The sequence below is a fragment of the Eucalyptus grandis genome, chromosome 2, assembly GCF_016545825.1.
Source record: "Eucalyptus grandis isolate ANBG69807.140 chromosome 2, ASM1654582v1, whole genome shotgun sequence".
Lineage (NCBI taxonomy): Eukaryota > Viridiplantae > Streptophyta > Magnoliopsida > Myrtales > Myrtaceae > Eucalyptus > Eucalyptus grandis.
The window spans coordinates 51,924,469-51,936,397 of record NC_052613.1 but is presented as its reverse complement, the minus strand read 5'-3'; the positions used below and the strand labels follow the sequence as shown (position 1 = coordinate 51,936,397).

Sequence of the window (11,929 nt, the reverse complement as noted above, 5' to 3'; positions counted from 1 at the left end):
TGTCTGTACTAAATTGATTTAAATCACTAAATCCGATGGGTTCATGTGAGACCCATATGGAACTTACTAGAATTAAAAATCCAAATTCAGCTTAATATAAATATGACCATAGCTCATTTCCGAGTCTTCATCAAAAGTGTGTTTGATGTCCTACATTGATATAAATCACCAAATCTGATGCGTTTGCATGGGATCCATATAGAACTTACTAGAATTAAAAGTCCAAATTCCTCTTGATATAAATACGACACTACCTCATCGCCGAGTCTTCGTCAAAATTCTGCTATATGTACTAAGTTAATCTAAATCGCTAAATTTGATGGGTTCACGTGGGATCCATACGAAACTCACTGAAATTAAAAATTCAGATTCCATTAATATAAATATGATGCTCTCTCATTGAAATTGCATTGTATGTACTAAATTGATTTAAATTGCTCAATCTGATGGGTTCATGTGGGACTTATATGGAACTCACTAGAATTAAAAATCCAGATTCCGCTTAATATAAATCAACCCTGGCTCATTTCCGAGTCTACGTCAAAATTGATTTTTGGTTCACGTGGATCTATATAGAACTCATTGGAATAAAAAGTCCAGACTCCTATTAATATAAATATGACGCTACCTCATTTCCGAGTTTTCATCAAAATTATAAGTTAATCTACGGGTTTGTTTTGTTATTATAACTTTTGAGATTTCCTTTCATGTATCAGTTTGGTAATGAATGGAAATTTCTTTATGACCCAAAATGAGAAAATTTAATCTAAATTGCTAAATTCTACAAGTTTACATGGGACCCATATGGAACTCACTAAAATTATAAGTCTAGAATCCACTAGATATTCTGTCCAAAAAAAAAAAGAAAGAATCCACTAGATATAAATAGGACGCTAGCTCATTTCCAAATCTCCGTCAAATGCCTTTTTCTCATCACTTTGAAGCTTCCAATCGCACCCCACTCTGTCACACGTGAATCGGGAATGATTTTCGACGCCAAAGTCTTTGTTAAATCTCAAAAAGATTGAGCCAATGTGGAACAACAACTCAATTGTAAGCATCGGGGTTTTGCAAGAGATGGGCTCCAATGGCTTTCAACATTCCCATGGCCTTCTATTTGCTAGCCTTGTTCTCGACCCCGTCCATGGCGAAGTACTTGCTCGTGCTCGTGCTCGTGCTCGTGCAGGTGGGATGGAATGTGTCTTCGCTAAAGATTTCCAAGTCCCACGGCAAGAGATATGTGAGATTATGTTGAAATGCTCTTTAAATGATTCTCAATCTCCTCGTTTAGTAATCTAAATCAGCATCACAATGTTCTTAAATAATACAACAAAAAAAGAGGACAAAAGGCATGGATCTCAAGCCCAAATTATACTTATTAGCACGCGAGATATCTTTGAATGCAAACACCCTTGAGGGTGGGAATTCACTAAATTATAACTTAAATATTCTAACAGCACCAACAGCTCGGACAAGCAAGCTTGAGTGCATGCGGATAATTCTTGCGCAATGAAATGCATGGTAAGTCGCGAATCGAGACTCGTCCACGTACGCGCTATTGCGACCATGACCATGAAGACCACTTCCTTGACCAGTTGGCTAGTTGGAGGAGGAAGACGTGGGTCGAGCATATCCTATAGTGGCACATTTGAGTCTTTGAATAATGTCGACATTTGTGTCATTTGTAGGGAAGAGAGAAGATTCCTGGATGCTTCCCCATCATTCTCGAGCATTGGTACTTTTACTGTTGACTCTGTTTCATGAAAGAAGAATGAATCTATGTTTTTATCACAACCTCAAGTTGCCTACAAATTCCAAATTTTTTAGTTACTGTTAATACAAACCACTTCTCAAAATCTGTACTTGCTCTTCCTAAAAAGTCTTATTAGAAGTATTGGATGAATCCAAATTCAATATGTCAATTAAAGCTATTTGATCAACCCGAGACCATAGGTACAGGGGGAATGTATTGATTTGATTTGATCATGTAGCTTACCAGAAACCATGTAGCCATAAGATCTAGCCACTGGGATCCAATTCGACGAATCTGAATTCAAGAGCCTCACTGTCCCAAAAACCAAAAGCCGAGGCTCGAAGTCCAACTCAAGCAAGATGTTGTTCAACATCATGTCCTGATGGACAATAGGCAATGAGCAATCGTGATGCAAGTAGGCAATAGCGGGAGCCATGCATTGAACAATCTTCACTCTCTTGACACAAGTCCAATTCAACTGCTCCTCTTCCTCCATGCAAGACCTTTGCCAAAGTTCAGAAAAACATTGGATGATGTCCCTGCAGTTAACCACCACTTTTTTTTACCGTGACGATGTGGCCGCTGGCCAATTCGGCCTTGTAAACGCTTCTGAATCCGCGTTTTCTGATGCAGTACTCTTCACTGAAGCCGTTGGTGGCCTTGGCAATATCGTTGAATGCAAACTTCGTTCCCCTTTCCCATATGATTTCACGTACTTCATAAGATTTCTTATCTCTTCATCAAGATGCTTGTTTCACCGCCAAAGCACCAAAATCATAGCAATAAGAATCACAAGAAGTAGTAAGCAGCAAATGTAACAATCACATTAATCAAATCCTTTCTCCGATGGTCAGTCGATTTACTGCTCGACCCACATGGGGACATTCCGTCACGTTTCCTCACAAGCCCTGATTTGCAATAAAAGCACTTCCTAGTTATTGTTGGAAGAGGCGACCACCAGGAACCGCGCCTGTCAGCTTGTTGTACAAGAAGCCCATGAAGCTTAAACTGCTCATGCTGGTGAGAGCAGCTGGGATCGTACCCGACAAATCGTTATAAGAAATATTGAGATTTTCCAATTTAGTGAGCTTTGCTAAATTGGAAGGAATTGATCCTACTAGTGAATTGTGGCTTAGGTCTAGTAGTTCTGTAGCATGGACGAGTTCCCCAGCTCTAGCGACATGACACCCAACAGATTGTTGTTGCTCAAGTTCAGGCCCAGTAAATTCTCGCAATTTGCTAACTCTTTTGGTACGACCCATAGAGAAGGGATGTACTTGCAGTATTGTGGTTTATGAAAGATTGTGCCACATCGATAACTTTAGATGTTAATCCAAATTCGAAATATCGGGCCAAAGTTTGGTATTTTATTGGCCATTGGGCATTTCATTTGTAACTCATGAATTCTCTCCTCGTAAAAAAATTACTAAATTAGAGAATTTCATTCTACAAGCCTTGTATAAACATGTAGTATAGTTTATCAAATTCCACAAAACCACTGCACCAGATTCCTGTCACACCTTTTATTCTCTTATTCTCAGCAAAGACAAGAACAACAACACTCACCAGCCCAACATGCTTAGCTCCAAACAGAGTGACTCAAACTCTTCTTGTCTCCTTTTCAGTATAGCACAACCACACATATTTAACACATTACGTAAACAATACAAGATAGCGAAGAGATCGGCTCAGTAGGCATCAGGGTTTGCCAAGAGATAAGCCTCGATGGTCTTGTACATCAAGGACACCGTCTCTTTCCGGGCGTTGATCTCCTCCTCGGTGACGTCCACCTCGCAATTGGTGAAGTAACTGTTCGTGCACTTCAACATCGAGCCTCCCAAAGGCAACGCGTTGATCTTCACCTCATAGGTGACCTTCTCGAAGGTGGTGCCCAACATTTCGTCCTCGATGATTGAGTAGCAGTAGGTGAAGTTCTCCTTGTCCAAGGCCTCGACCTTGAGCTTCACTGTCTTGTACGGATTGCCTATCAATGTAACAAAAAGTCACATTCAGAACTCGTAGGTTTCAATATCACGAGCACCAATCTTCACGGTGTCCATCAGGCCATTTAGGAATTGACCCAATTGTTCCGACCGCAATCCAATACAATTGACTTAGACATAGAGCCTGACATTGCCTGATCAAAATTGAGTCACATAATCACTTGTGTAAAGTTAAACGGTTAGAAACATCTTAAGTAACCGAGTCATATTTTTATCTTTTTCCATATTCATTATAGTGTTCCATAAGGTTGAACCTGCCTTGATTCAGAGCAATCCTAAGTTCCTAATACGGATGGACTAACCTTCGGCAAAAGTCATCAACTTGATGGTCCCGGGACCTCCATCGCCCTCGAGGACTTCAACGCTCTTGACGACTTGCGGGAGGACGATGGGGAGGAGGTTATCGGCATCGAGGACAGCAGCCTTGAACATCCTGGCCAGGGGAATGGGGGACGGGACATCGAAGTGAAAAGTGATGACACCCATGACCGGATCCTAACGGAGTTGCTGAAACTGAGAAGGGGGTGATGATCTGGAAAGACTTGAGTAGTAGTGACGAAGTTGGTCTCTGGGACTTGGGAGTGAAGAGAAGAGGCTGAATTGAAGTTGACATATATAGAGAGAGGGAGACTGAGTGTGAAGGGTTCCGATCACTGCATATTTTCTTCTTACTAAGATGCACTATATTTTGCAGAAAATAAATAATTTAGAAAATATTTTCCTAAAAATAATCACTAAATTTAGATAGTGTTCCGAGCATAAGTTATTTGGTGAGTGTGCTGCATGTTCTAAATTGATCTAAATTGCTAAATTTAATGGGCTCACTAGAATTAAAAGTCTAGATTCCCCTTAATATAAATACGACACTACCTCATTTTCAAGTCTTCATCAAAATTGTGTTGTATATAAATATGACCCTAGCTCATCTCCGAGTCTTTATCAAACGTGTGTTGTATGTCCTAAATTGATCTAAATCGCTAAATCTAACAGGTTCATGTGGGATCCATGTGGAACTCACTCGAATTAAAAGTCTAGATTCTCCTTGATTTAATTACGATGCTATGTCATTTCTAAGTTTTCGTCAAAATTGTGTTGTATATAAATATGACCCTAGCTCATTTCTGAGTCTTTATCAAACGTGTCTTGTATATCCTATATTGATCTAAATCCCTAAATCTAATAGGTTTACGTGGGATCCATGTGGAACTCACTCGAATTAAAAGTCAAGATTCTCCTTGATATAAATACGATGCTATGTCATTTTGAAGTTTTCGTCAAAATTGTGTTGTATACACTAAGTTAATCTAAATCGCTAAATTTGACGGGTTCATGTGGGATCCATAGGAAACTCACTAAATTAAAAGTTCAAGTCAACTTAATATAAATACAGTTTTCTTTCATCATAATTACGCCGTATGTACTAAATTAACCCAAATTGCTAAATCTAACAGGTTCACATGGGATCCATGTGGAACTCACTCGAATTAAAAGTCAAGATTCTCCTTGATATAAATACGATGCTATGTCATTTCTAAGTTTTCGTCAAAATTGTGTTGTATATAAATATGACCCTAGCTCATCTCCGAGTCTTTATCAAACGTGTGTTGTATGTCCTAAATTGATCTAAATTGCCAAATCCGATGAGTTCACATAGGATCCATATTGAAATCACTAGAATTAAAAGTCCAAATTCCACTTAATATAAATATGACGCTAGCTCATTTCTGTTTCTTCATCAAAATTGTGCTATATGTACTAAGTTAATCTAAATCGCTATATTTGATAGGTTCATGTGGAACCCATATGAACCTCACTAAAATAAAACGCCCAAAATCGATTAAACGTATATACTACTTTAACTCATTTCTAGGTCTCCATCAAGCGCCTTTTTCTCATCTCTTTGAAGCTTCCGATCGCGTGCCATTCCGTCACATGTGAATCGCGAATGATTTTCCACGCCAGAGTCTTTGTTAAATCTCAAGACTTAAAAATACGAATGTGAAGTAACAATTGCGTGTCAAATGCAGAAAATTCATATGTGAAAAAGTTGACCGTCCTTTCTTGAGTCAACTGTTCTCTTCCTCGATATGCTTTTCTGATCTGGCCTCAAAGACAGATGGGCAAAGCGGCGCATTCATATCTATAATCTCGCGGCAGTTTCAACTCTGTTAAAAGAATGCCGAGATCTTTACAAGATGTTTGACAAGCGTCTTTGATGACAGCATGCAGCATATCTACCGCTTCAAAACATAGTTACGGTTCAGTCTCGATTGTTATTTTTCTTCAAATTATGGTGGGAGATAGAAAGATCCAGCCAACATGTAACAACAACTCACTCGTAAGCATCAGCGTTTTTGCAAGAGATGGGCTTCTATGGCTTTCAACATTCCCATGGCCTTCTCTTTGCTGGCCTTGTTCTCGACCCGGTCCATGGCGAAGTACTTGCTCATGCTCTTGGCCATACGCCCTCTCTGTCTGGACCCGCCTCGAACTTGATCTCGTTCGGGATCTTCTCTGGCGCGTTGCCCTGGACGATGGCGTACGCATGCGCGAGCTTTCCTTGTCCAGCTTCTCGACTGGTGCTCCACCGAGTTGAACTGTCTAGCTACGAGACACAGACAACTGCAGTCAGCTCCCACGTTAGCCTTAACAAAGAATGTCGGCAAATGTCCTCTTTGACATCACGTGTTAATGCGACGCAATCAAAATAAATGAAAATAGAAGACAGCGCAAGCACTGGCCTTCGCCAAAGATGGCGCCGGGACCCCCATCACCTTCAGGGATGACAAAATCCTTAAAGGCTTGTGGGAGGCGCTTGGGGATGAGATAGTCGTCAAGAACAAAGGCCTTGAACGTTCTTGCAGGTGGGATGGAATCGTCTTCACCTAAGAGTTCCAAGTCCCAAGGCAAGAGATCTGGGAGATTATGTTGAAAATGCCCTCTAAATGATTCTCAATCGCCTCGTTTACTAATCTAACTCAACATCACATTGGTCTAAATCATATAATAAAGAAAGAGGACAAAAGGCATGGATCTCAAGCCCAAATGATACTTGTTAGCATGCGAGAGATCTTTGAATGTAGACAACCTTGAGGGAGTCACTAAATTATTGTTAAAATATTCTAATAGAACCCAATGGCTTAGACAAACAAGCTTGAGTGCGTGCGGATAATTCCTGCTTGATGAAATGCATGGTAGGTCGCGAATCGAGACTCGTCCCCATGCACATCCACTTCCTCGGCTAGTTGGCCGGTCGGAGGAGGAAGCCGTGGGTCGAGCACGTCCTTCAGTAGCACATTTGAGTCTTTCAATAATGTCGACGTTTGTGTCATTTGTAGGGAAGAAAGAACATTCAATGGATGCTCCCCATCATTCTCTAGTGATGCTGACTCTGTTTCTTGAAAGAACAACTAGTCAGGATTTTGCTCACATCGTCAAGTTGTCCACAAATTCCAAATTTCTGTTGTACTTTTACAACAAACCACTTTTCATAATCTATACTTACTCTTCCTAAAAGTATTGTTAGAATTATTGAATGAATCCAAATTCGATTTGTCCATTAACCACAGAGTTACTACTAATTATATTTTTCAAGAAGAAGAATGAATCAAAATCATGATCATAATGTCAAGTTGTACCCAAATTCCAAATTTGAACGACACTCTAACACAAACCACTTTTCAAAACATATACTTGCAAGAATCCTAAAAGTCCTGTTAGAATTATTTGAATGCAAATTATTGATCCGAGACCATTTGTACCCTCGAAATGTTCGATTAGATTCAATCATCTAACTTACCAGGAGCCATGTAGTCATAAGATCCAGCCACAAATAAGGCTGGAAACTCGCATGAACCGGAAAGCAGCAGCCCAATCCGGCGAGCTCGAAACAGGGCATGGGCGCAAAAAAGCGCGGTTGGCCGAGAGTCCCTACCCAGCTCGCGGCGTTGGACGGCAGACGAGCTCGATAGATCGGGTTACGTCCGTCCGCCTCGCTCGTCTCGTAGCTGGGATCCTCGGGAAGCCGACCCTGAATCGGGAAAAACCAAGACAGCCCGAACGGGGACCTTACCATGGCCTCGAAGTGGACAAGGAGCGGCGGCGGATCATCAGTTTTGGTTCGAAAGTGGAGGCCAACAACGGCTCTCTCAGTCGCGTTCTCTCTCTCAACTGACGGTCTCTCTTTCGCAGCCTCTCTCCTCAGATCCGAATCCCTCTCGCCTCGTACTTGGCTGAGAAGGCCAGTTGGCGGAGGCGCTTCGGCCGCCGGTCCTTAGCGCGCCGACCGGCCCCCCTTGGCTGAACCAGCATCACATCACCCGTCGCCTCCAGCGCTGCCTGCCTTGCTTTGCGCCTGCTCTGCTCCTACTGCTGCGGCCGTCTTCGCTGGCGTTAGGAAGAAGTGGGAAGGAGGAAGGAGGGGCCGGGCCGGGGTGAGAAGCGCAAGCAGAGTGGGCCCTAGGCCCACTTGGGGAAGAAAGGAGAAAATAGGGGGGGCTAAGGCGAAGGCCCAGCCGCCGTGGGCCCCTTTTTTTTTATAAACAATATTAAATAGGGTTAAATAAGAGAAAATAAAACTTAAAATGCAAATAATATTAATGCTTATATGATGTGAAAATCGTTTTTATTAGGGTCAAATTGATTCCAAATTTTTTATATAATTTCAGTTTTAGATGTTTAGTCAAAATTTAAGTATCAATAAATATAAATCTCAAACTCCAAGAATAAAAATAAAAAAGAAAAGAATTAAAGAAGAGACAAGTGCGGTTGCACCTTTATCCCATCATGTGACTGAACTTGTTCACGAAAGTAATAATTCAACGAACATCACATGCTCTAGCTTTAATTATATTATTGTGGGCATTATTTCTCCGCCATGCATCCCACGTTGAAGTCATCCTTTAATGTTACATATATGAATTAATCGAAATTTGTCTATATGTTATACGTAGTGACACCTGTAATGTAGTGTGGCTCTTTTGATGGGACAAATTTCCCCACATCACCAATTACCTCTTATTAGGACAAGTTCTTTCAAGGAAGGATCCTATGCTTTTCTTTTCTTTTTTAATAATATCGATGTTGTTGTCGGTGACGTATTCCATTTCCAAATTAATTGGAGTATATCATTTTAAATAGATCAGATCTCTACTTTAAATGGGAGTATGAGTTTCAAAAACCTATGATAGATTATTATCAATAGTCACACAAGAATAACATGCCAGTTGATGCTACGGTGTGACACATAATAAATAAAGGCAAAAAGCCAAATTTTAGTAAAACAAATTCAAAACCGAGTGTTGAGATTATTTATTGACATGGACATCAACCTATAGCATCTCCTTTTACTAATGTAGGGCTTGGATTAAATAATCAACCTAGTGATAGTCTAAAATAGCTCTTTTGCCTTCCTCCTCTAGCTTTGGACATCAACTTTATTTATTTTTTAATTTACTTGGAATCTTATTTGGTAAAATCATAAAGAAGTAACTGTATAAATTAATCCTAGCTAGGATCTTCCTACATTTCTACATGGGTAGGTATTTAAATGATCAATGAGAGAGAGAGAGAGAGATTATACATAGATCATAATTCAAAGAGACGATCTACTCTCTTAATGATGATGATGATGATGATGTGACATCCCGATTTTCCAATTCTATTTTCAATAAATTGAGACAGGCATTTCGTTGGCACGCATATAGTTATTTTCCTTGAGTCGGCCACTCATATGAAAACTAATCTATCGGGTGAAGCTGTTAAGATTTTCTAATGCATCAGACTCGAGAATTTGACCAAGAAGCGACCTTTTGACCGAGCTAATCTGCAAGGGTCATTACGGCACGATTAAAATCGATTAGAGACCGGAGATAGGTCGACTTGACAGAGGCATGTGGTCGAGTGTGGGTGATTCCACCTAATCGCACAATCTTTGTCGATCGGCATTGGACCGACTCTTCTATCGATTGGGTACCCTGTGTTCGTATTTGAAACCTTGAGATTATGCCGACAACCGAAAGTCGCCAATGTTTCAAAGATGTACATTGTGGCTTGAGATGATCAACCACAAGTCAAATGCGTGAAAATTTGTAAAGGCTACCCAGTAGGTTGGGCTGCGCTAGTATCGTGCCAAAGTGAAATTAACCATGGAATTGAGATCGAATTCAAAAATTGGGAGTCTGGGTGTGTCACAAACCATTTCAGGATCATTGAATCATCTTTGGAAGATTTTTCATGTAATCAGGGTTTTTCAGCAATTAATCAGAAAATGGCTAAATTGGTTCGGGAAATTAGTAGGCCGCCCTTGGTTGTGCTTTTGGAACTTAAGTGGGTTTTATAGACAAGTGAAGATGTTAATTGAAGTGTGGTGACATTGAATTTATTTTATGGACTTCAATTTGATTCAATTGGAAGAGAATTGATGAAAATTAAAGAAATGAGACGTACAAGAATTGGACCCCGGCGGAAAATGGAATTGAACCCATTGGAAGAGGTTGTGGAGGATTGGGTGAGTGGAGTGTGATGTCACCCATGATGTCATGGTGGTGGGCCATTTTTGTGGGTTAAAGAAAAAGAAAAAGGCCTCCCCCTTCTCCCTCCTCTCTCCCTCTCTCCTTCCTCTCTCCCTTCCGTTGGCTTCTCCTCCATCTTCCTTGTGCGAAAGTCCAGAAAATTTGCAGACGAAGAAGCCGAAGCAGTCCCTCACCATCTGCCTCCTCCACCGCTCGTCGCTCGCCACTGGTGCCGCCGTTGTCTCCGCCGTTCTCATTTTGGCCATGATTTCCATGCTCGGTCAGCCGTCGCCCTGAAGCCCCCATCTTTGACCGCTTCTGTTTCGTCGTTCTATCCGGCAATAATCGGAACAGCCCAGCCCACCGATCCATCTTTCACGCTGCAGCAGGCTCTCTCGACCTGCCCTCTCGAAGCCCGCTTCAGCCTTTGAAGTTCAAGACCGAAACCAGCAGCTTCTGTGCTGGTTTTCTCAGCCCGAACAGCAAGTTCGTTGGTCGTTTTTAGCCGGTCCGAGCTCCCGTTGGCCTCGCCGTGAGCCCGGATCTTGGCCGCCGTTGCGCCGCCGTCGTCGTGAGCCGATTTTCGTGCTTAACCGGTGAGTTGTGTTCTAATCCTTTATTAGTGGGCTAATGACACTTAGAGATGTGTTAGTTAGCTAATTTGTGGATTAATTATGTTGATTAGGTTTAGGATGGCTTAGTTAGATTAAGTATATAGTTAGTATTTAGTTAGTGTAATTAGTTTGGTTAGGTGGATTAGTTAGGAATTGGTTAGTTTATTTAGTTAGTGCACTTAGATTAAATTAAATAGGATGGTTAGATTTAATTGTTAGTTAGATTATTTAGTTTAGCTAATTTAGGTTAATTCAATTAAATGCTTTAAATTTATTTATTTTGTAATTTATTTAATTTTCGATAATTTATTTAATTATTAATTATTTTCCAGAAATTAGACCGGGATAGCCGATGACCGGAATTTCGTGCTGATTGCAATGGTGTGTTCAATTTATGCAATCGAATGTTAATTTGTGTAAATTGAGTGCTGATTGGAATTTTGAGTATTTAATTCCAAAATTTCACAAATTCATTATTTATTCAGAAAATCTCGGGTGTCGGGTTTTAACGCCGAAAATGATTTGATGTACTATATAAATCAGTGGGATTTTAAATTGGAGGATATCAGTTTTTCTAATGTGAATTGACCGTGTACCCACACACGACTATTTTATCGTGTATTTCTAATACAAAGAAAATAGGCCAGGTTCACTATTTTAATTGAGACATTTGAGTGCAATGCACAGTGTCCTGGGCCGAGATTGATTGGTCGTGTGTTGGTTAAGAGAAACCGTCCTGGGCTATTAAGTCGGATGTTACCCATTCATTGGGACTCGGGTCGCAGTAGATTCTAGACCTACGCCCCTTCGGGGAAGCCGTCTAATTGAGAGACGTAGCCGTGCTCAAAGGAGGTGAGACAACGCCTGGCAATGCCAGAAAACCGCCAATAGAGTTGGTCGTACCCTTGAGGGGTGTAATTAACAATTGAAACGCATGATTGTTGAGTTTGATGCATCCGATTATGAAACCAAAACTGTGTGACATGGAATGGGACGTGTCATAATGGTTTGGCTTTATAATCAGGACCCCGTGATTAATTGAATTGA

At 40.9% G+C, this 11,929-nt stretch overlaps 2 protein-coding genes across 2 annotated transcripts; both read right to left on the bottom strand.

Moving 5' to 3' along the window:
- Positions 1-3,441: 3,441 nt before the first annotated feature.
- Positions 3,442-4,242, bottom strand: LOC104451188 (major allergen Pru av 1). The gene is made up of 2 exons (XM_010065912.2): positions 4,059-4,242; positions 3,442-3,737 (listed from the first exon to the last, which is right to left on the bottom strand). Exons 1-2 carry the CDS (start codon positions 4,240-4,242, stop codon positions 3,442-3,444), a joined length of 480 nt encoding a protein of 159 aa, XP_010064214.2.
- A 1,651-nt stretch (positions 4,243-5,893) lies between these two features.
- Positions 5,894-10,574, bottom strand: LOC120290784. The gene is made up of 3 exons (XM_039307201.1): positions 10,463-10,574; positions 6,531-6,641; positions 5,894-6,361 (listed from the first exon to the last, which is right to left on the bottom strand). The coding sequence occupies exons 1-3, from the start codon at positions 10,572-10,574 to the stop codon at positions 6,102-6,104; spliced, it is 483 nt and encodes a 160-aa protein (XP_039163135.1). The 3' UTR covers positions 5,894-6,101.
- Positions 10,575-11,929: the final 1,355 nt, after the last annotated feature.